The sequence below is a fragment of the Propithecus coquereli genome, unplaced genomic scaffold (assembly GCF_000956105.1).
Source record: "Propithecus coquereli isolate 6110/MARCELLA unplaced genomic scaffold, Pcoq_1.0 Scaffold66, whole genome shotgun sequence".
Classification (NCBI taxonomy): domain Eukaryota; kingdom Metazoa; phylum Chordata; class Mammalia; order Primates; family Indriidae; genus Propithecus; species Propithecus coquereli.
This window is the reverse complement of record NW_012152618.1, coordinates 8,249,574-8,274,023: the sequence shown is the minus strand read 5'-3', so window position 1 is coordinate 8,274,023 and position 24,450 is coordinate 8,249,574. Positions and strand designations below refer to the sequence as shown.

At 47.4% G+C, this 24,450-nt stretch overlaps 1 protein-coding gene across 1 annotated transcript in view; it reads left to right on the top strand.

The window, feature by feature from the left end:
• GALNT2 (polypeptide N-acetylgalactosaminyltransferase 2) overlaps nucleotides 1-24,450 on the top strand; it is a 194,874-nt gene that overhangs the window by 94,823 nt on the left and 75,601 nt on the right. The window contains exon 2 of the mRNA XM_012660276.1: nucleotides 8,676-8,769. Coding sequence (XP_012515730.1) covers nucleotides 8,676-8,769 — 94 coding nt within the window. The remainder of the gene's footprint in view (nucleotides 1-8,675; nucleotides 8,770-24,450) is intronic.

Here is a 24,450-nt window from a genome sequence, read left to right as displayed (position 1 = left end):
CCCAGAGAGTCTAGACTGCACAGGTTGAGTGGAGACTCCACATAGAGACGGCCATGTCATCTATACGTGGCCACAGGGATTTAAACAAAAAGATTTTGGCTAAATTAAGGCAATTGACTAGCCATGCATGGCGTGAGTGTACGGTATGATACACTAGGCCTTCTGCTTGTTAGAAAAGTTAAATAGGGCTTGGTGGCTTACGCCTGCAATCCTAGCACTCTGGGAAGCTGAGGTGGGAGGATTGCTTGAGGTCAGGAGTTTGAGGTTGCTGTGAGCTAGGCCTGATGCCACTGCACTCTACTCAGGGCAACAGAGTGAGACTCTGTCTCAAGAAAAAGACAAGAAAAGAGAAAAATACTAGGGGATTAATAACAATGCTATTGTATTTTGCGATTGTAGTACAAGTCATCATTATAGCTCTCAAATATTGAGCAGCTCCATGTTATTTCTCACCAGCCTGCTTTTCTCTGAGGGTACACAGTAAAATAAGTGAAGTGGTGACCTTTATCATAATATGTTTTTTATTTGTGAGCAAGCGCGTATGTATGAAGCAGACTGTGACTTTGAACCCAAAATAGAAATTTGCCCTTGTCCCATTTTCACAACGCTGAATTTCTTAAGCCAAGTTGGAGTGATGAATGTGAAACTGGAAGTGGTTCTAATGCTGAAACCTGCCTGGGAGCCTTCTAGAAAACCCCCGAGGCTGAGCCCCATGCCCTGAAGTTGTGATTAAATTGGCGGGGGCAGGAGTAGGCATTGGGAAATCCAGGAAACTGGGCCCTTCTGTCTTGTTCCCCACTCTCTGCGCTATCCAGGTCTTGATTCTTAAATCCTTCGTATCTTTTGATTCGTACCCAGGTAAATGTTTTGGGAGCTGTCGGGGGTGTGCTGTTGGAAGTGCGCCGTAGGCTGCTCATACTCTTCCAGCTGCGTTCTACCTGCTCTTCCCTAAATGATGGAACTAGGAGGTCTCACAGCTACGCCTGCTACATGTGGCACAAAATAAATGCTTCAGAAATGTTTGAGGGACGACTGAATGAAGCCTGTATCTGGTCTCCAAGGTACATTATTGTGTTCCCTTTTTATCTTGATGATGGCTAGGAGGAAAGATACTGCTCTTCCTTTTAGACAACCTGTTGCTCTCAAGGGGAACTTATATTTAAAAGCAAAAACTAATCTCTTTTATAAATGCATAGATACATTTTGCAGAGCACAGGATCTGATGTTAGGAGAAGTTTTGCCGTGGTTCAGGGTGATGTGACCAGCTCAGCTAACTCTGGTGTTCTTTTTCCAGCGAGTTAAAACTACATTTGTCAGTTTGTTGCGTCACACACCCGATTTGGAAAGTGAAAGTTTATAGGCAGTGACACAGTATATTAGCAGGTTCTCCATCCTCACAGGAAAAGACCTCAGGTTTCTGCCCTGCCCTTGAGGACACCCACCCTGAAGAATTAGAAACAAAAAATAGTCCTGGTTCCTCCATGGACCACTTTAGAATGAAAATGCTTGGTCATGGGAAGTCTTTAGCAGGAAACTAAGTCTATTCTTAAAAACTTGCTTTTGAGTAAATGGTATTTCAGTTAGTTTATTTTTTAATTAATTAATTAATTATTTTTGGAGGCTGAGTCTCACTGCTGCCCAGGCTGGAGTGCAGTGGCCTAATCATAGCTCGCTGCATCCCTCAACTCTTAGACGTAAGTGATCCTCCAGCCTCTGCCTCCCAAGTAGCTGGGACTACAGACACGTGTCACCATGCCTGGCTGGTTTAAAAAAAAAAAATTTTTGTTTTGAATCAGGGTCTTGTTATGTTGCCCAAGGTGGTCTTGAACTCCTGGCTTCAAGTGATCCTCCCACCTTGGCCTCCCAAAGTGCTGGGATTACAGGCGCAAGCCACCACATCCGGTTGTATTTTAGTTTATAATGTCTTAGCTTGGCAGTGTGCTCTTTACCTCTTAAGAAATGGACTGTGGAAATATAAATTATGACATCTTTCTAAGATATCTGGCAACCTGGCTTATTTTCGGAACTTGAGGGTTGCTACATGGATTAGTTGTGGTGCTAATTACTGAGCAATCATCAAATCACAGTGAAAAGTAGACAATTGATGAGGAGGGAGGCAAGTAGTTATTCAGATAGTATTTTTGGTAACTTAATCTGCCTCTGAGCATATGGTCTAGTCAACTGAAATAATTTAGCAGTGACTACATGTATTTCAGTAAGGGGAGATTAAAAACAGCCTATTTATTTTCTTTTTTCTCTCACAGTAATATTTTTATATCTCTGTTAACAAATATGATGTTAGCCATTAAATTATATGAAGGCAGCCTTAGATGATTTAGCAATTTACATAACATTTATTCCTTGTTATTACCGAGTTTTATGTGTGTTATGCATGTTTATTTTAGTGGTGTTTCATAATTCAAAAATGTAATCATAGGTGGTAATAGTCTTTATATTGGACGTGGATAAGAGGTCAGTGTGAGATGAAGCAACGTTTGCCCCTTCTGTGACTCAACTCTTGGGCTTCTGTACCTACACGGCACCCCCACCTGAATAACTGGGTGTAGCAGTGTTCTGTCTACATTGGGAGTGATCTGGCCTCATCTCTGCCATGAACAAGTCTTCAGGCATTGGTAAATGTCGTGGTTTTAGAATATTCTAAATACTCTGTTCTTTGCAAACCCTTCTCTTAGAAGTGGAGTCTAATTCTCCACCCTGGCCCCCATCCCCCTGGACTGTGAGCTGGGCTGGACACGCCACTTGAGTCTAGTGAACAGACTGCAGTAGTGACAATGAGTGATTTTCAAGACCAGGTCGTGAGAGGCGCTGTGGTGTCTTCCATGCTCTTGCACCTGCTCTCTCCCTGCCCTTCCCCAGCCTCCCGCGAGTCACTCACTGTGGGAGGAGCCAGCTCCATGCGGGGAGGACACTAGCCGCCCTGTGGATAGATAGGTCTGTGGTGGGGAACAGGGGCCTCCTGGCCGTAGTCCTGCAGGGAACCACCTTGCAAGCGGGTCCTCCGCCCCTCAGAAGATGGCAGCCCTGGCCTACGTCTTAACTGCAGCCTCGTCAGGGACCTTGAGCCAGAACCATCTGGATTCCTGACCCCCACACACTGTGAGATGCTAAATATTGACTGTTTTAAACTACTGAGTTTGAGGCAATTTGTTTTGCAGCATTTGTTAACGTAGTAAATCACGTAGCCTTTCTGGATCTTGTTCTCCTCATCAGGGAGATGAAGGGTTGGACTACACAGTGCCCCGAATGAGTCGATGGTGATCAGTTAGTGCCTAAGAGGCTGCCTGGTCCTCCAGGCCACCGCACCTCCTCTCCCTGCGCAACCCCCACCCGCTGGGCAGCTTGCCCGCCTTCCTCTGAGCACAGCCCTCCCTCCAGAGCCACCAACACCTAGCCTCTGGCAAGAGCCAGGACAACTGTTTATTTATTTTTTTCTTATCTTGGAGCAGAGACAGATCAGATTGGGAATATAATGGAGAATATTCTGTTAATAACAACCTGTATTTACACCTAATTAATTTTTATAACTTTCAATAAACTAACCTATTGGATTTGCCATTTCTGAAGATAATATCGTATTATTTAGACGTCACTGCTGTTTCATCTGCTTGGAAGCAGGATGGATTTGGGCTGCCGCGCTCGCTACCTGTGGCACTCAGGTGCTGGTTCCCATCCAGTCCCACCCAGGGCCTGGCTTCATTCCAGTCGCGCTTCAGGCACAGTCTGCTCTGTTGCGTGCACTCATAAGAACAATGCGGGCAGGATGTGTATATTGAGCTTTTAGACTGAAAACGAACCAAATTCAAACATCCAATAATTACTGCCAGCTTGGGTAAGTTAATAAGGAGGAGGGAAAGAACCAGAGTTCTCCTTATCCAGCCCAAATGTCACTTACAAAGGGAGAGGAAATCTCTGTGCCACTGTTGGGGCTGTCTGGGTCCTTCCAGAGGCGGCGGGTGGGTGTACACCCCCAGCTCTGGTCCAGGTGATACAGCCCAGGGGGACAGCGGCATCCTCCCCCTTGATGTTTCCTGACTTGGCGGGGAATCCTGGACCTCTGGTTACATTTCCCTGGCAGAATTCAGTTTTCGGTCAAAACCGCGGAGCCCTCCCTTGTCCGTGTTTTCCTGAAGCAGCATCCGTCTGTGGGCTGGTCTTCTGCATTCAGTGCCAGCATCCCTCCTTTGAGGGCGGCGGAGATGAAGCAGAGATGGGTCTCCATCCTGGGAAACCAGAGCAGGCTCACGAGATCGCAGCCTCTGAATTCGCTGCAATGTCGACCCCGCATGAACCACATCAGTACTCCTCTAATCTCAGCAGTTTACACTTGGCACTAAAAAGAGGACCTGTCATCGCATCACTTTCCCCCGAGAAAGGGAGAAAACGCACACAGATTAGTTGGTAGCACAGCCTGGATACCAGTGGATGCGGGCGGGAGAGCCTTCTCCATACGTTTTGCATTCAGTATGTTTCCATTTTTATACAGTGTTGACACTGGTGTAAATAAGTCCTGTAATATATGTAAATGTATGGGAGGGGGATTGTTGTAATAAAAAGCTTCCACTGCAAAGTGGGCGACGCTGGTAAAATCAATCTGAGTAAGTAGGGCGAGGATTGTTTTTCCAGCCACGTTTATTATTTAGTAGCTGGTGTTAGGCCACAACCACCACACTTGGTGCCATGATACAGGAGGAGGATGACACCTCTCTTACCCTCAAGGGACCTGGGATCCCTTTGGAAATCAAACGTTGTGAAATAGGCAGCAAGTATGAAAAATCACCACGTGCTAACCGAATGCAGCACCCACGCAGGGGTGCTGGGGAAGGAGAGACCTACTCTGCAGGAGGCATTCGGCCCGGCCTCCTAATTTTGTAGGAGTTAGATTCCAACTCTTACCGTCATTAGCAAAGCCATGGCTGGAACCCCAAGGCCCTGGCTCCCAGGCCAGGGCTCTCCCCGGTGTATGCTGTGTTCCCTCCTTGTCTTCCCTTGTCCTGGCAGTGCTGGTCTCTCCTGCCCCCTGCACTGCACCCTTCCTGGATGGTCTCTCTCATGCTCACCAGTAGCCTGAATTACCTCTGTGCCTTTCCAGAACGCCGGATTTGTGTCGCTGTCTGTTTTCCAGACACCTCCTCTTGGTATCTCATGGTAGCGTCAACATTTCAAAGCCACACTCATCTTTATTTCCTAGTGCTGCTCCTCGTGCTACCCAAACAACTTTCTTACATTTTGTCTCAGTGAACGTCATGCCTGCCTGGGAAGTGCTGGTGTCGGGATCCTGGGCGCCACTTTTGATTCCTTCCCCCGTCACTGTCTGTCGTCCTGCCTGCGTCACCAGCCCTCCTAGCCATACCCATCTCCTCTCTGCCTCTCTGGGACGTGGAGTCTCTCCAGCTCGCCATCTCCCCGGGCCGCATCACCATAGAGGCCTCCTGGTCTCTCCTTTGTCCCCCTCCAGTCTGCTCCCACCCCACAGCCAAAGTGATGTTTTTAGAACACAAGTCTCAGACTACCCTGCCTCTTCCGTGGCTTTCCATTTCCGGCTTTCCCTTTTGCTCCCTCCATCCGGAACACCCGCCCCCATCCCCGCCCCCTCATTTCTCCTTCCTTCCCCCAGGTGCCTTGCCCGGGTGCCACCTCCGTGCACAGCCTTCCTTGGAGCTTTGCTAGCACTCCCACTGGGGGCCCTGCCCTTGCACTGTGCCCGGCCCATGGCGCTGTGCCATCGCCACCCGTGCTTGTGTGTGTCTGGGTGCACGCGTGCAGCACAGGCTAGGCTGCCTAATCTCGCTGCATCCCAGGGACTGACTGTCTGAATCTCAGGCGGAGGCCTTGGGTTGGGATGGGGAGAAGCAAGTGGGAGAAGACAGGCGTCTGCAGACCGGTGGTTTGTGCCTGGGCATTCTTTCAGCCAGCAAATCCAGTCAACCGTCCTTGCAGGAATTTATCAGCAGTGACCAAACACATTCTGAGATGAATGGCTAGTGTGTTGCTTTCTTGAACTTTGGCTGTTTAGTTGGGGGGAGGGGAAGCGCTCCTGTCCGGAGGCAGCACAGCAAAATGACTGAGATCATGGACTCCAGGGGTTCGGATGAAGCCTCATATGTACCTTATACTTTCAGTGCCTCAGCTTCCTCACCTGTAAAATGGGCTGGTGATAGCACTGCAGGAGGATGAGTGTGTGTGCAGTTCGGTCTAGCACGGGGCTTGCTGCATAAATGCTAAGTGGGCAGTGGCCATGGTGACTCCTCCTCCTCCTCCTTCCACACCAGGAGCAGGTTGTTAACATAATTTGCTGTTTTTGACTTGGGAGTCCAGAACAAAACAGTCCTTTGTGAATGATCTCTTAGAAATGTACTCTTGGGTTTTCTTGACATTTGGAGAATCAGGCTCTTGTAACATGGTTTAAATTGTCCAAGTCATCCCCATTCTGACTTACATAAAAGGGCCAGATTTAGCTTCTTGCCATCTGTGTAACCTGGACAAATTGCTGAACCTGATGTCTTATGTGTCCTTGTCGTAGGACAGGAATTATAAAATGCCAAGGATGAGAAAGTATCTATTAATATGTGCAATGCTTCGTGCATAGTAGGCATTCATGTGTGGCACAGCATTCTGTGACCTCCTGTTACGCTGCCACGCCCTAGTTACATGGGCGTGACCTCATCCTCATGGTTTTGAGGTGGGTATAGTTGATTGGGAGGGGGAAGGGAGGTTGAGGAATGTTACATATGGTTTCATCAATCTTGTTTCCAGGAAGAAAAAAATATTTATTTTCTGAGAAAGCATTGATGATTGACCTGAAAATGTTGATTTGGTGAACACTACAGATAATGACTTGATTCTTATATGTAGAAAATGAGCTAGAGTCACCAGCCCTACCGCAATGTTTGCTTTTGATTTTATTCAAGTGCAAGGTTAAATAGTTTGATCCATTAGCTGATGTATGTAGGAGGCCAGATGCCTGTGGGGGCGGGGGGGGGATTTTTTGGCCCCAAATTGTTCCAGGCAACTTGCAAATTAAAATTAATGCTTAATTAAAAGTCTGCACAGTGTGATTCTGGTAACTTCATTACTTGCTGGTTTAGTATTCACGCATACTTCCTTCCTTTGCAGGTTAGACTCTGTCACTGCTGCCTGCTTGCCAAGGTTGCTGAGCAGTCATTGCCAATTGTAAATTGAAAGTTTCTTCATAGCCAAGTAATCTCAAAAGCCAAATTATAAATATCTTTTCACATTTTTTTTGCAGCAAAAAATATTTAAATTGGGATACAGATACATTTTAATACGTTTGTTACAACATGGGACGACACTGTCAAAAATGCTGGGGTGTGTGAAGGCCTGACAGAGGCCTTACGCCAGGTGGGTGGGGCCAGGACCCCGGTGCAGGACGGTCTCGCAGCCTGCGGTGGCTCGGTGTGCCCTTCCTGCCATTTGCATGGCAGCCCTGGTGTGACAGACCCAGCTGTGCAGCCTCATTGCAGAAGCAGCGACAGAAGGGAAAGGCTGGTGGGGGAGAGGGAGGAGGCTTAGGCTCGGCTTGTCTCTAATTACCGTACCTCTTGAGTAAAAATGCAGATTATTGGCAGAGCGGGTTGCATTTGGAAAAAATGTGTCATTTGGCCCAGGCCCTGAAGATTACCCTTCTTGCAGATCTCACTTTACATTTTAAATAAAGAGCCAGAATGTCTCCAGTGGTTAACTTTGACGCAGCACGAAGTCCATGCTGCACCAGAGCTTGTTGAATAAACCCATGGAAAGCTGGTTGGGTCCCGTCCCCCAAGCCCTCTCCCCTCAGGGAGTGATCACCGCAGGGAGTCATCCTAATAGCATCTGCTCAGGAGAATGGCCAGTTGACAAAGCTTGGCTCGCAGAAGTCCGGTGGGAAAATTACTAGCCATGGGATATTTCTGATTTGGGTTGCACACAGAAACCTGTCTTATTTTATTCACAGAAATCAGATTCCAGGTGGTTGAAAAATATATTTAGCTCTGTGGTCATGTAGTTGTTATTTCGTTTGATTTAACGGTGATAAATGAGAGTAAATTCTTTGCCCAGATGAGTTGAATGAATTCTGCCAGCGTTTATATCTTATTCTGGTTTCCCATTAAGTCTTTAGTATGCAGCTCTGTTTCATTGGCAGGCCTATTAGCGGGAGCCCCAGGAAAAGCTGGGAGGTCTTCTCCTCCCCCTCCTGCATTAGTCAGTGGAATTAAATCATTTAACACCCTCTGAGGAGAGCTCAAAGGTGCCCTTAGGGAGAATCTGGTCCTAGGGTGTCCATAAACCATCTAAGATGTCTGGAGCACTACCCTCATTTTAATGGTTTTAATTTAATCACCATGGGATTATTTCATTTAATCCACTTTCCCTGTGTCACTTCCCTCCCCTTGCAGACCCTCAAAGCCCTGGGAGTTTTCAGAGTATGTCCTTCCCGTAGATGTGCAATATGAGTAAAACATGAAGAAGGAAATGCAAACTCTTAGAAAAGGTCATTCCGCACTTCCTCCCCTTGCGCCTTGACTGCCTACCAAGTTCTGCGGTAGAGAGGGGAGTCCTTAAGACAGCTGGCATCCTGATACGTGCGCATATTGAACTGGGAAATGAAAGTGTGCTTAAGAACCAGTCAACTCATTTGTCGTCTTTGTTCCCCCCAGGAGGACTGGAATGAAATTGACCCCATTAAGAAGAAAGACCTTCATCACAGCAATGGAGAAGAGAGAGCACAGAGCGTGGAGACCCTCCCTCCAGGTACTGCCAGGGGCCAGGACGCCGTTCCCTTTGCCCACCGATTGTGAATAGACTGCACGTGGTGCTTGGAGCAGGCGGCCTGTGGGGCAGAGGATGGATTTTGTAGGCCAGTCGGAGACACCATCCCAGAGCACTGCTTTGCGGGCTTCCGTCAGGCCCACAAGTGGGTGTTAACATTAAAAGTTTAGTGGAAGGTGACTAAAATTTGGTGAAAGAGAAAATAGAATAAAATACAAGGTACAGGATGGCATGTATTGGTTTATGAAACTTTTTTTTAATAGACTTTATTTTTTAGAGTAGTTTCAGGTTCACAGTAAAACTGGGGGAGGGTTCAGAGAGTTCTCATAGACCCCCTGCCCCCACACATACATAACTTCCCCCACTATCAACACCCTACCCCAGACTACTCCACTGTCCGAATGTTCCATGGTTCATTTATCCATTCAGCGAAGGACGTCGTGTTGTTTCCGAGTTTTGGCCATTGTGGATAAAGCTGCTCTGAACATCATGTACAGGTTTTTGTGTGGATATAAGTTTTCAGTGCATTCAGGTAAACACAAAGGGACACAACTGTTGGATCCTATGGTAAGAGTATGTTGAGTTTTGTAAGAAACTGCCAGGCTGCCTTCCAAAGGGGCCGTTCTGTTTGCGTTCCCACCAGCAGTGAGTGGGAGACCCTGTTGCTCCGCATCCTTGTCAGCACTTGGTGTTGTCAGTGTCTGGATTTTGGCCATTCTGATAGGTGTGCGCTGGTGTTTCAGTGTTGTTTTAATTTTCAGTTCCCCAGTGACATAGGATATGGAGCATCTTTTCTTATGCTTATTTGCCATCTGTGTGTTTTCTTGGTGAGATGTTCAGCTCTTTTGCCCATTTTTAATTGGGTTGTTCATTTTCTTATTGTTGAGTTTCAAGAGTTCTTTGTATATTGAGGATAATCACCCTTTATCAGATAAGTGTTTTGTAAGTATTTTCTCCCAGTCTGTGGTCTGTCTTCTCATTCTCTTGACAGTTCTGTCAGTTTTTGCCTCATATATTTTGATACTGTCTTTTTAGGCACATACACATTTAGGATTGTTATGTTTTAATGGAGAGTTGACTCCTTTTATTTAATGCCCTCTTTATCCCTGAAAACATTCCCTGATCTGAAGTCTGCTGTCAGAAATTAAGATAGTTATTCTTTCTTTTAATTGGTTTTAGCATGGTATATCTTTCTCCGTACTTTTACTTTTAATCTATGTGTGTTTTTATATTTAAAGTGGGTTTCTTGTAGATAGCCTAGAGCTGGTCTTGTTTTTTGATCCGCTCTGACAATCTCAGTAGTTTAGTTGGTATATTTATACCATTGATGTATAAAGTGATTATCGCTATATTTGGATTGCTATTTACCATATTTGTTATTGTTTTCTATTTGTTGTTCCTTATTCTGTGTTCATACTTTTGCCTTCTACAGTTTTTCTGCCTTTTGTAGTTTTAATTGAGCATTTTATATGATTTCGTTTTCTCTCCTTTCTTAGCATATCTATTCTGTTTTTTTTTCCTAACTCTTTTAGTGGTTGTCCTAGAGTTTATAATACACATTTACAGCTAGTTCAGGTCTTCTTTCAAATAACATTATACTGCTTCACAAGTAGTGCGAATATCTTTTTTTTTTTTTGAGACAGAGTCTTGCTCTGTTGGCCAATAGAGTGCTGTGGCGTCAGCTTAGCTCACAGCAACCTCAAACTCCTGGGCTCAAGCGATCCTCCTGCCTCAGCCTCCCAAGGAGCTGGGACTACAGGCCTGTACCACCGTGCCCAGCTAAATTTTTTTTATATATTTTAAGTTGCCCAGCCAAATTTCTTTCTATTTTTTAGTAGAGACGGGGTTTCGCTCTTGCTCAGGCTGGTCTCAAACTCCTGAGCTCAAGCAATCCTCCCACCTGGGTCTGCAAATATCTTATAATAACAAAATACTCCTAATTCCGCCCTGCCATTCCTTACTTCATTGCTGTCATTCACTTACTTATCCATAAGCATACATATAAGGATACATAACCAAATGTATTGTTGCTATTATTATTTTAAACAACCTATTATCGGTTAGATCAGTTAAGAATAAGAAGAACAGGAGATTTTATTTTACCTTTCACTTATTCTTTCTTCAGAGCTCAGCCAGCCTTCCTTTATGTAGATCCAGGTTTCTGACCTATATCCTTTTCCTTCTCTCCGAAGAGCTGCTTTGTAACATTTCTTGCGAGGCAGGTCTACTGGCAACAAATTCCCTCAATTTTTGTTTGTCCAAGAAAGTCTTTATTTCTCCTTCACTTTTGAAGATCAGTTTTGCAGAGTACAGAATTCCAGGTGGTGGTTTTCTTCTCTCAGCACTTTAAATATTTCACTTTACTCTGATTTTGCCTACCTGGTTTCTGTGGAGAAGTTGGATGTAATTCTTGTTCTTGCTCCTCTGTAGGTAAGCTGTTTTTTTCCTCTGGCTTCTTTCAAGACTTTATCTTTGATTTTCTGTAGTTTGAATATGATATGTTTGAAGTGTAGTTTTTGGGGGCATTTATACAGCATGGTGTTCTCTGTGCTTCCTGAATGTGTGATTTGGTTTCTGACATTAATTTGGGGGGAATTCTTAGTCATTATTGATTCCAATATTTCTTCTGTTCCTTTCTCTCTTCTTCTCCTTCTAGTATTCCCATAATACATGTTAGTTATACCTTTGTCATTGACCCACAGTTCTTGGATATTCTGTTTCATTTTTTAAGTCTTTTTTCTCTTTGCATTTCAGTTTCTATTGTCATATGCGCAAGCTCAGAGATTCTTTGTTCAGCCATGTCCAGTCCACTAATGAGCCCATCAAAGGCATTCTTCATTCTATACAGTATTTTTGATCTCTAGTATTTCTTTTTGATTCTTTCTTAGAATTTCCATTTCTCTGCTTACGTTATCTCTCAGTTCTTGCATATTGTCTACTTTTTCCCATTAGATCCCTTAGCATATTAATCAGAATTGTTTTGGATTTCTGATCTGCTAATGCCGGCATTTCTGCCATATCTGAATCTGGTTCTGATGCTTGCTTCGTGTCATCAAACTGCGTTGTTTGCCTTTTAGTGTGCCTTGTAATTGCATGTTGAAAGGTCGGCATGATGCAGTAGCTTGTAGGGGCAGGGGAAGCTTTCTGTAGTCCTCTGATTAGGTCCCATTCTTTCAGCGAGCTGTGTCCCTGGGTTGTGACCTTCACAGAGCTTCTCTGCTCCTCTGTGAGACAGGAAAGCTACGGAGGGCTGGAGCTGAGTACTTCCCTTCCCTCAGGTTGAATAGACTCTTATAAAATCCCAGCTGTTTAGTCTCAAGTTAAATAGTTTCTCCTGAGGGCAGGCCTTGTTCATAAGAACAGAATGCTCTGGCTTATTTCAAAATGGTTATTTTTCCCCTCCTCCTGCCAGAGGCTTGAGGGGTATTTCTCCAGTATTCACTGTGATGACCTGGTAGAGCTCCTAGAGGTAAAACGCACAAAAATGTGAGGACCCCTCCCCCAATGCCTGTGTCACCCTGGAATTTTTATCTCTTAGGTTTGTCCATACCTGAGAGATAAAACTCTCCAGTAATTTTCAGTTACAGTTTAGGTTTTCCTACCCCTGCAGTGGATCCAGAGGTTTCTGTTATACTATGAGTTTCTGCTCCAGTAAATTGTGATTCTCTGATTTACCCGTCTGTCCAGTTTGGGAGGGCACCAGCTGTGGTGCTTCCCTGATGGATCTAAGACAGATCTCTAAGCAGAGTTGGTGATTTCTCATTTTGTTCAGCTCTTTTACTTTTGCTAGGACCGAGTGACGACATCCAGGCTCTGGTGACCAACCAGTAACCAGAAGTCCATTGGTGAAATGTTTGCCCTGGTGCTGAGAACGTGCTTGTACGTCCATGTTCCTTACTATGGTTGGATAAGTGTCACCCCAGGGAGTACAAGCCCTTGGTCTGTGCCCTCCCCGTTCGTTGTCCCAGCTGCACTAGATGTAGGGGTCCCTTCTCCTCCAGGGACTCCGTGAGTGTGTGTGTGTGTGTGCAGGGGAAGTGGCATTAGGTCTGTCTCCCTGTCGTCTTTCCAACTGCTGGATGAGTCATGCAGCCCTGAGCCACAGTTCTTTCATATGTAAAACAAGCATTACCCAGGCAGTGGGGAGTATCTGAATGGAATAGTTAGCTAATAAACATGTCTTTATTACAATAATGGAAAGCTAGGATATACTTCTATTGTGTGGATTAATGAGAGACTTCCCATGGATGAAAGCAAGTGTTCTAATGGATTTTAAGGTGTATTATAGAGGGAGGGAGAAGCCATCTTCAGGGCACATACTAGATGTGACCATTAAGAGTCATACTTTATTGAAAATCATTTCAGTGTGAGCATTGACTCTGGCTTTCATATCCTTAACTGTTGCATACGGTTGATTTTCTTATCTTCAAAGAGATAGGAATGTACTGATTTGCCTCTCTCGAGTTATTATTAATAATTTTTGATGAATGCACTATGTCCTTTATTTTGCCAAAGAGCTTTTTCTTCCTTTTTTTGTTGAAACCATTTTTCTTACTGAAGCAGCATACACATGGTTTTTTTCTCTAGAAATTATTTTGTTATGGTTAAAAAATATATTTTCTTCAAGCATGATGAACATAGCTAGAATTTTATGGTCTGCAAGAAACCACTGGCCATAGCAGTTTCCAGTGTGTAAGCTGGTTGCTCAGGAAGCTCGGTGGCATCCTGTGTTCTGTGTGTTGGCTATCTAGCAGTGTAGACAGACAGATGGGTGGGAGGACGAGACGCTAAGCTGAATATTTTTATGGCCACAAAACCCACTGACAGATGCAGGAGCCAGATCCAAGAGAGCAGTGATGTTCCAAGACAACTGCTTCCAATTCTGTGACCACACACCCGGGGGACAAAAGTGTTTTTAGATCACCCCCCACGTAGGTATTACAATACTTACTTGTGTCATTAATACATATTGCCATAGGACTATAGTGATACATTCTGAAGTGTATTTAAAATAAGCTTTGTAAAGGACAAGGAAAATACTTGACAATGTCTACTATTTTCTGTGCCCCAGAAGATGATGAAGTGCACCCCACTTTGGAGACTACTACTTTTGGGGCCGCTGTGGTCACAAAAGCCCAGATTATTGTTTAACTCTATTTCTTGTCCCAGTTCACCCTACTTTGGGGTACAATCTAGAATTTGGATAAAGTACACCACCTAAGTGACAGTCCCAACTGGGAGAGTCATGGATTGGGGACAAGGATGGCCTGGAAGCCAGGGATCAGCGTTTGGGGACAGGATGAGGGCCAGGTGGCTCAGCCCAGCCACCAGTTCTATGGCCTTAGAAAAGTCAGTGAATATTTGGGTTTCATTTTCCTTATCTATAAAATGGGGATACTTTCTAAGATTCTTTAATTCTATTGACTCTGTTTTCCTATTTCCCTTTCATTTCTACTCCCAGGTTAGGATCACCAGTTTTATCATTTTTTTTTCAGTTTTATCATTTTTTAGATGCTGTAAAAATATATCTTTATGGTCCCCCACCCCTACAACCCACATACCAAATTTCAGGTCTACTGTGGAAAGACTTTTGCCCTTAAATTCCAGCTTGCCTCTACTTCAGCATCGTGATGAATACTTGGAACCACTGAAATTTCTTTCTTCAATGCTGTTTTCAAAATGTTGTCTTCAAATAGAGTATTTATTGGTCCATTTTTAGTGTTTTCGAAATCTGTCTGATAGAGATGCATCTCATGTTATTTTTTTCCCCCTTGGTGCGGAAAAACCTCTTTGAATTGAAAAATAAATTTCTCCGTGGAATTGTCCCTCTTACATCCTGTCGTCTCTGAATCTGACTGTCCAGCCAGCTGGCGGGACAGCTGCTGGTGCAGAAGGACCTACCTGTAAGGGAGCAGAGCCCAGCCGGGGGCTGAGAGGTGGACGTCTGTCACTGAGGACAGCTGTTGACAAGGTGCTTGTTAGGGGGCTCTCACCCTTTGGTCAGCATGGTCTTTTAGAACAGATTTTCTTTTTGCCTTTATGAAACCTTAGTGTCATTCTTGTATTCATTGGTGACCTCGTGTAAGGGGGTGAGGCTTAGGAGTGTTCATGGGAAAAAACCCAAACTCTGTAAAGTAATTAAAGAGATTTATTCTGAGCCAAATATGTGTGACAGGCCCAGAGCACATGGCCTCAAGAGGTCCTGAGAAAACGTGCCCACGGTAGCTGGGTTACAGTTTTGTACATTCATAGAGACAGGAATTGCATGTCAAGCCCCCTAGTCAATATGTACGGGATGTACATTGGTTTGGCCAGAAAAGGCGGGACATCGCAAAGTAGAGGGGGTGGGGGGCTTGCAGGTCATAGGCGGGTTTAAATATTCTTTGATTTGTAATTGGTTAAAGAAATGAAGCCTGCCTTGTCGAAAGGCTTGAAATGTTTTCACTTGACAATGTCCGTTAATCAGAGACAAGCCACCAGACATTTATCAAAACTCAAGTAATCACTTGAGTAAATCGATGGCCTGCAGGTGTGGTTCGAGCTTTGTCTTGCGCAGCCTTAGGCCTGTCAATGAGTTACAGGGACATCTCCTAGAAGTGGTGGGAAGGGGCATGAAGAGGCATGTCTGACCTCCCTTCTCATGGCCAGCAGCTCAGCTTTAGGGTATTTCTGGGGTCTCCTTTGCCAAGAGGGGGTCTGTTCAGTCAGCTGGGGGCTTAGGATTTTATTCCAGTTTGTAGGAGAGACGCGGATTCTCCAAGCAGGCGCTTTCCTGGACTGCATCTTCATCACACCTCCCCTCCCCGACATGCCGCGACTTCTGTCACCCCAGACAGTTGCTTTCTCAAAACAGAAATTGCTGATGTTTACGAAAAAATGAATGAAACGGGAATGGCAAAATGTGTAATAGAACTTAGATCCAGAGTGTGAATTGCCGGTGATCCTAACGGAGACGTTTTAGCTTTTCTGCTTCCCGCCTGCCAGAAGAAAGATGAGATGAAGCACTTGTGTGATTTATTCAGTATTGCAGCAGCATCAAGAGAAATGTTCCCCTGACCTTTTCTCCTCTTCTAGGTGATTTAATGGATTCTGGCATTGTGCTTTTGTAAAAAATGGTGATAAAATACACATAACATAAAAGTTACCATTTTAACCATTTTTAAGCATACAGTTTGGTGACATTAAATGTGTTCACAGTGTTGTTCAACCATCACCACCATCCCTCTTTAGAACTCGTTTCGTCTGGCCAAATTGAAATTGTACCTGTGAAACACCAACTCCTCACTCCTTCCTCCCCCAGCCCCCGGCAGCCCCCGTTTAGCTTTCTGTCTCTGTAAATTTGACTGTTCTAAGACCCTCTCATCAGTGGGATCATACAGTGTTTGTGCTTTGTGTCTGGCTTGTTTCACGTAGCATGATGTCCTGCAGGTTCATCTATGTTGTAGCAGGTGTCAGAATTTTCTTCCTTGTATCTCTATGAAGCACGTGCCCCGTGAGACACGTCATCTAAGGTACACCGTGTGACATCTGTGGGGAGGTGAAGTCCGGGAGGTCGCTGTGACCCAGGCCTCAGGCCCAGTGGTCCACACACTGTCATTGTAGGGAAAATAAGTGGCTTCAAGTATCCTTAGGGAAGCATCTTTTAAAAAGCAAGCAATGTGTTTATTGTAGAAAATTTAAGATATTCAGGTAAACAAAAATAAGAAAATTGTATTCACACATAATTCTACCATCCAGAAATACCCACTGTTCCTTTTCCATCGTGTGTTCCTGCAGACTCTCTCTGGGCATATACCCGGGGTGAGTGTGCTCCCCCATCGCTGAGCCAAGAGCGTCTCCCTCGGCGTCCCCTTGGAGGCCCTGAGACCGGCGTTGTGAGGCCTCGGCTGCCACAGTTTCTGAGAGTCAGCTCCTGGGGCATTTGGCCTCCCTCTCTACCCGTCTTAACTTTTATCTCACTTTCAAAGTCTAGTCTTGCCATGAATTTGTACAGAAATTTCCAGGTTGTCCACAAGGTAACATTTCTGTAGACACTGGGGATTAGCTGAGACTTCTCTCCACACGTGCCCCTTCCTCCCTGCAAAGCCCCTCCAGGCTCCGGCTCCCTCATGGTGGGGGGACCCTCCTCCTCCTCTCCTGAAACAGGGCTCTTCCTACGTGTAGTCCTCGACCAGCTGCTTACATCGAAGTCCTTAAAAATACAAACAGGTACCACGGTGTACTGTCTCTGCCCAGGTGATACATCGTGAGCTTCCTTTCACGTCCATAAACTTCTCCTGTAACAACTTTAATGGCAGCAACATGTCCATGGCCATCAACTCATTGAACTTACTTTGTGTTGTACGATAGAGGGTTTACAGCCGCTATCCTTAGAGGTAAATCTTTATATGTCCATAATGATTTCCTTGAAATAAATTCCTAGAAGTGAAATTTCAGGGTCAATGGCAATGCTTGCGTTTAAGCATTTTTAGAAATATTAATTGCCGTTTTGTCTTCCACAGGGGCCTCTTTCCTTGCACTTAGCCAACGTTAAGAAAACAGACCTTGCGTTGTCTTTCTCCCATTCCAACAAGTAAGAAAGCAGAGACCAAGGGCTGAGATCAGTAGCCAGAAGTGTGATGGAGCTTTTAAAAAATAGAGTTATCTTAAGCTTTATTAGTAGAAATACCATGTCTAAAACCAGTCGGGTAACATCCAGTGTTCTCCCTGTTGTCACCCCACACTGGAAGTACTTCCTTCTAGGCTCAGGGTTCTCTTGAGATGCTGACAAATTAGAGGTGATGCAGGTGCGGAGGATGCCAATGGCGAGGGCCCCGCAGCAGCGTCTGATGAGGAAGTTGTGCAGTGACTGTGGATGTTTTCACAGAAGGGCTTCCAAGGCGACAGGGGAGCGCGATGACCAAATATTTGAAAGGCTGCCATGCAAACGAGGCTGGAGACTCTTTTTTCTTTTTATGTGAAGCCCCCAGAGAGTGGCAGTTCCAGGGAGGCAGTTTTTGTTGTTGGAGAAGGAAGCCTACACCAGCTACTCTAGCTGTCTGGGGAAACAGCTCCCTTTTGAAACAGTGTGCTCCCCGTGATCCGCACCGTTTAGCCCGTGGCGGGACATTAGGGGTTGTCATGAGAGGTTTTCACACCCTTGTGGAGGGAGGACGTCCTCGGTTCCTTCTGACTCCAATGACATACGATGTCAGAGTTCCACAGAGGAGCACGTGTTCTCAAAGGTGGAGGCTCAGTAACACAGCGATGGGGACAGGGCCGGCACCGCCACCTGGAAAGGTGCGGGGCAGGTGGCAACCACACAGGAGTGCGGGGTTCCTTTTTAGTGCTTCACTACAGTTTTACCCTTGTAAAAGTGAGTCATCAGGCACAGTGGAAGGAACATAGATTTGGCACAAGAAAGACCCGAGTTTGAGTTGTGGTTCTATCATTTTATGGCAGCAACATATTGGGTAAATGTAACTTTTAAGCCTTAGTTTCCTAATTTGTAAGGTGGAACCGCTCATCGTAGTATTGTTTACAGGGCTGTGGTGTGGCGTGGGCTAGGTGTCACAGGAAGTGGCAGACCTGGTAGCCAGTGGTTAGTAGATGATCTTTCTCTCTTTCTGTCCTTCCATGTGTCGGCTTTGATTCTGGGCAGTAGATTCCCTTTGATAATTTTACTGCTATTTAGGATGAAAAAGGAGATTGGCTGAGACCATGTACAACCAGGTAAATTTATTATGGTTAGACCCTATGACACATAGAGGAAGAATGAAGAATTTTTATTTAAAATTTAGAGAAGACATATATGAAGATTCATATATGAAGATGTACTTTGAGACTGTTTCATGGTATTTTTAAGTTATTTTGATAGCACAGATAATTTTAAATAAATGAAGAGCATTTCTCCTATAACATCTGATATTTTCTTAGATTTTTCTTTTAAATAGCTTTTCATCACTTCTTTGAGTTTCCTGTCTTTTCATCCTTAATAATGAATATGTAGGATTCCTCATTTCAGGAGACCGTTTCTCACAGGTGAACCAAATTTCCTGTCATACCAGATCTCCAGTGACAAATAATGAGGTTTAATTTAGGAGCCTTTGTAATTGAAATGGGTGTGTTTGTTTGTAATCCTGGCCTTGCCCTGGTCTTCTCTTTCGTGGGGTGGCATCATGAATTATGACTTTCTAGAGGAAGAATATTAGGAATTTTTTTTCTTTAAAGCACAGTAAGATTATATTCAGTTTGAGATCAGCCAAGAGGTTAAAACATCTGAGAGCTTTGTCCTTTGGTTTCAAATGCGTTCTGTGTCCAGTCCTTGGCTGCTTTCCCGGAGGCTGCTGTCTCACCTGGGGCAGCCGTGTGTCCCTGTGAGCCGTCCTTCCCGAGCGGGGTCTGCATGGAGACCTGCGGTAGAGCAGCGAGACCTGTGCAGGACCCAGGAGTCCCCGCAGACTGAGTGTGCTGAGACTGTGTCCTGTGCAGGGGGACCCGCATCCCGGAGGACACTCACCTTTCCCTTGTCCACCTGTGAGTGGCCGGTGACACGTGTCCGGAGGTTCTGATCTGTGACTGAAGGACTGTCGCTCTGGGAGTTCTCTACTCTGAAGGCCACAGTTCTGCGTGTGTCTCTGTGCCCTTGGGTCTCCATAGGCTTCTGTGGTGTTACTCCTCCGAAAGATCAGTTTCATAGATTTGTATCATTGTTTTTTTCAACCGTGCGGTTTAGTCAAAACAAAAATTTTAAGAAAGAAATGACATTATTTGGAAAGGTAAGATTATTTTAGATTAGGATTTATTTGAACAAGTCATGCAAATGCAAGCAGCCCTCCGATTAGAAAAGCATCTTTTCCGAAAGTTCATTTGAGGATTGGTTATTAGGAGCCTAGAATGAGCTTTCCCGTGGAAATGGGGTCCTGCGTGGATCTTAGACCCCACAGGAGTCAGACGTACCGTATCTTTGGCTGCAGTCAGGCCCTCAAGCGTTGGCCACAGGGCTGATGCAGCGGTGCCCCCAGCAGCCCTGGCCCCCACGTGCAGGTATGATAGCCCACGTGGGGTTGTGGTCACTAGCCACCGTCTGCCCCAGGGATGCCGCACTGCTCTCCAGACTGGGTAGGATGAGGGAAAAATCCTGAAACCAAGCTAGGAGGAAAAAGATTCTGAAAAGGTGGCTATAACTGTGGAGCCTGGTGGGTGGATTAGGGGAGGCAGAAGAAACTCTGGATGCGAGGAAGTGCCAAGCTGCGGAACCTCGTGCAGTGGGACAGCGTGTCGTGCAGGAAGGAGACCAGCAGGGAGGCTTGCCAAGGAAGCCAAAGGAACAAGGAAGAAAGAACTTGCTGGGCCTCAGGGCTATAAAACCCAAGGAACAGTGGGCGGGTAGGGACTGGGACAGGACAGTGGGCAGAACGTGTCGTGCAGAACGGACCTGTCGTCATGCAGCACCAACCTTAGGACCCCTTCTCCTGTGGGGTCCTGAGCGGGGCTTTGCAGGCCAGTGCAGGGTCTGTCTGGATCTCTGGGCCCCAGCCCTTCTCTCCCAGAGCCAGAAGTTACCTGGCGCCTGCCCCCTGGACATTACTTCCACGGCTACAGCAGAAAAAGTGCTGTGTCCTTTTCTTAAGTGGCCCATGCTGGGAGGCCACAGGGCCATGGGTCTGAGGGTGCTGGGCACAGACCACGCTGGCTCCTCTTGCTGTTAGCCCTGCCCTTCCCTGGACTCGTGTTTGCTCAGCATCAGGGACCAGATACAGTGCTGAGGTGGACAGGACGGGGGGACCAAACGCACCATGGGGCTCAGGTCTCGGAGCAGCGTCAGAACGAGCCGTGGTAGCAACTAGGGGTTTGCGGGAGATTCGTGTTTGTTGCTGAAATGCACCGCCTGGCAGGTTCTGGCTGGGCTCTGCAGCCTCAGGAAGCAGAGCTGTGGGCAGCCAGTCCAGCGCGTTGCAAAGCCTGTGCCAGCCGTGACCGGAGCGCACGCCTGTACACACAAGACGGGAGGAGAGAACAGAGAGGGCAGCCCAGCCGTGGCGCGGGGGAGCAGGGCCTGTCCGTTCCCGCAGCGTCTCTGTCCCTCTGTCCAGACGTTGATCTCCAAGCTGAAAGGGGGACGACAGACACGGTTGGGAGGACATCGAGGCCTGAATCGGGTAGAGAGATATGGGGACTCTCTTAAACGGCTTTCAGTGAGCATGTCTCCAAGTCCAGACTACTGTCAAGACAGGAGGGCACAACAAGGACCCAGAACGTGACTATAACTTCTGGGGAGTGACTTGGGAGTAATCGAGGTGCCAGCAGAGCAGGGACAAGCACCATTGTCTCCGTGTTTGTTCCTGTGTTCACCAGCCGGTGGACGTGGGTGGACTTGAGCTCTAGCCCCGGCAGGATTTTGAGTTACTAGAGCAGTGTGAGCGCTTAGAACCTCTGGCAAGAGGTTTATAGAAAAGCTGTTGTCAGGACGGAGCTCTGCCTGAGAAGGAAGGTAAGACAGGGAGTGCCCTGGAGAGAGGCTGCGCCTGAGGACACCAGGAAGGGGTCGTAGCGGAGGTGGCCAAGTTGAGAGACAGTGCTGCCAGCTGGAGGAGTGAATATGTCACAGCGCCACATGCGGTCACAGCTCTGCGTGGGTGGAGGGACCTGGTAGTAAGGGCTCGCAGGTGAACCTTCGAGGGTCGCAGGGCAGGATCACAAACAGTAAGTAGGTCTTAGCCATGTTCATAGAGGCACAACAACCTTTGTGAGAGGTGCTGCACCCAGGGCAGGGCTCCTCCTGGAGGAGGTGGGAGATGCTGGGGTGGTGGCACAGCTGGCCACACGTGCAGGCCGTGCGCAGAGACCTGGACACGGGTGCGGGGCTTGCAGGGGCTGGGCTGGCTTGGAGAAGAAATGGCACTTGTCCGGGCTTAGGGGACACGTCGTCAGACGCGGGCAGAGGGACATGCGCACTGGACTTTACCCTCTTGCACTGGGATCGTCATCCTCACTTTCATTTCCCCGCCTCCCCCCAAGCATCCCTCTTCCCGCAGCCAGTCACGTTCCTGGAGCGTCACCTGCTACAGACTTTCTGTGCTCTCTGGGAAGTGCAGAGTAACAGTCAAGTCCTTCAGCCAGGGTAAGGGGACAGGGTAAGGGCTGGTGGGCATAGCACACCCTCGCCTCCTGCCCGCCGCCCCTCCACACCGAGTCTGTCTCCAAGTGTCTTCTGATACATGCCTCCCGCATCTGGCAGGCTCTGCTCACGCTTCGGGACCCAGCCCAAGCCCCTTCTGTGGACTTGCTCTGCGTCACCGGCCCCTGGGGACCCTGCCTTCAACCATGGAGTCATCCATGTCCTCCTTAGTAGTTGGTAGGTTTTCCAGCGAGGTGTTTGCCGTTCGAGGTGGGGCTGCGCTCTGTCCATTCTGTGCACTTCCTGGGGGTTGGCATCTTCGCCGTACTGTGCCATTCTGTCCAACCTGGGGGAAATGGAGAGTGGCAGGATTTTTTCTGCCAAATTTAAGACCTTTCTGACAGTGACTTCACCCAAAATAGAACGGCTGTCTCACGAAGTCATGAATACATTCCTCAGGACTGCAAATGTGAGCAGGAAGAAAATGCCAAGACGTCCCCTCCAGATTCTTCCAACCCTAGGATTGCGGGAGGGGTGGGGTCTGGGTCTCAATGGGAGAGGAGAAGCTAGAATTCCACCCTGGGATGCAGGATGTTCCGTTCTCACCCTGTCCCGCACACCCCGGGCTGTCAGCAGGCAGGCCCCTCTGACCCTCGCCCCATCCCTCTGAGCAAGAGGAGGGCCACCTCTGTGTGGAAGCCCCTGGAGGCTTCGCGGCCCTTGCTGGCCTCTGGGTGGGGTGAGGGGCAGGGGAAGGGGCCCAGGGAGGTGCCCAAGGCATGTGGGGGGGAGGTGCTTCCCGCCTGTGCACACTCCTGGGCCTTCTTAGATCCAATATTGCTAAGAAATTTTAAAAACAGCTTAAGTGAGAAACTTAAGGCCCTAACTGGTCATGATATAGCCGAGAGTGTAACTAAATTTTATCTGAGAGTAGCCCCCGGGCACTTGTATTTTCCACGTTGGGCTCCACTCTGACGACGCCTCGTTCTGTCAATAACACCCGTGGTCCTGAGCAAGCCTCCTCTCCCCTTCCCACCCACCTTGAAACGGGACTCGTCTCAGGGCTCCCCACTGCCTGCAGCACTCGGAGGATGATGTTGAGTTTTTATTATTTCCAGGTGTTTCCTGGAAGCAGCAGACGGAAAAGGAAGGATACAGGCGAAGACATAGGTTAAATCATCCACTGATCCCTGTTCTCTCCCCACACAGGCACTGTGCGGAGAGGGTGGAAGGAGCTCATGGGTGACAGCAGGGTTGTGAATTCAGTGCGTCTGCAGGTTCCGACCCATGTTCACCTGGGCAGGTGCCCATAGGAACCTCGGCGGGCGGCGGGGGGAGGCCAGGACCCCCTCTAGCACTTCGTGTTGGCTTCCCAGGATCAGGCACAGATGGGACACCCCTTGTGGGCAACACAGAGGGGCCTGGTGTCTTGGCAGTTCCCAGAGGCCCTTTCCAAGTGAGGGATGTGGGGGGTTAGTCCGCAAGGCGAGGGTGTTGTTTGTGTTTGGCCGTTTCTGCCTGTGAATATCAGTTAATTTGCATGGGCGTCGGTAGTGTAGGAATTACTTTCGCTGCTGTCATCTCATTTGCTTTTTATAGCCACTGCAGTGGTGGACTGTTACCCTGATTTCACGCAGACCAGAGGCTAGAGGGAACCACCTGCACACTCAGGCCTTGGGCTTTGGGCTCTGTCCTCTGTGCGTGTGTCATCTCAGCTCGAAGTGCCAGTCTGTGGTCCTCCGAGCCTGTTGGTGATGCAGGCGTTAGCTTGGACCCATGTGAGCCCACCCACCCCCGCTCCGACCAGTGATCTGATTCCGCATCAGCATGGGAGGCAGACTCGGAGGGGCCAGCAAGCTTCGCTGTTGAGCACCATTAAAAAATACCTGCAGACACCTGGAACGAGGTGTAGGGTAACCGTCCTGCACACGGGAAGAACGTTTCTCAGATGTGGCTGGATTAGCAACACAGCGATGAGATTTGTAAGCGCTAATAAGAAGCCATGTCCTTCCACGTCTTGTGCAGGATTTGGGTTGATTTTTTTATGATCGGCCTTGGGTACCTTAGACCCAGGACGAGACCATTGGTGGTAAAGCAGTCTGCAGGTGTTTGCAGGTGTAGGGTGCTATGGGTGAGGTCAGGTCTGTGATGCAGGGAGCTCTGTCCTCATCCCGCTGGGTAGAGAAGCCTGGAGCAACGTGAGGACTGGTGCCCGCAGGACATGTGCAGGACGCCAGTGTCAGGAGAGAGAGCCCCTCCTGGCCGGGTGCTTCTCGAAGGATGTGGCCTTGAAGGAGGGGAGGGCTGCACTGGCCACTTGCGGTTACGGGAGAGGGGGCAGGGAACATGGGACGGCCTGAGGGCTGGGCTGGCATGTGGTGGCAATTCTCATTCCAGCCCCAGCAGGTCAGGACAGGGTGGCAGAGAGATGCCGCAGAATAATTGTCTTTAGGCTCATCTTTACAGAATCAGGGTTCAGCACTGGCGAGGTCATAACGATTCCTTCTTCAGCTTCAAAGAGAAGTCCATCTTCTGAAAATAAATTTCCTCATAAATATTTTCAT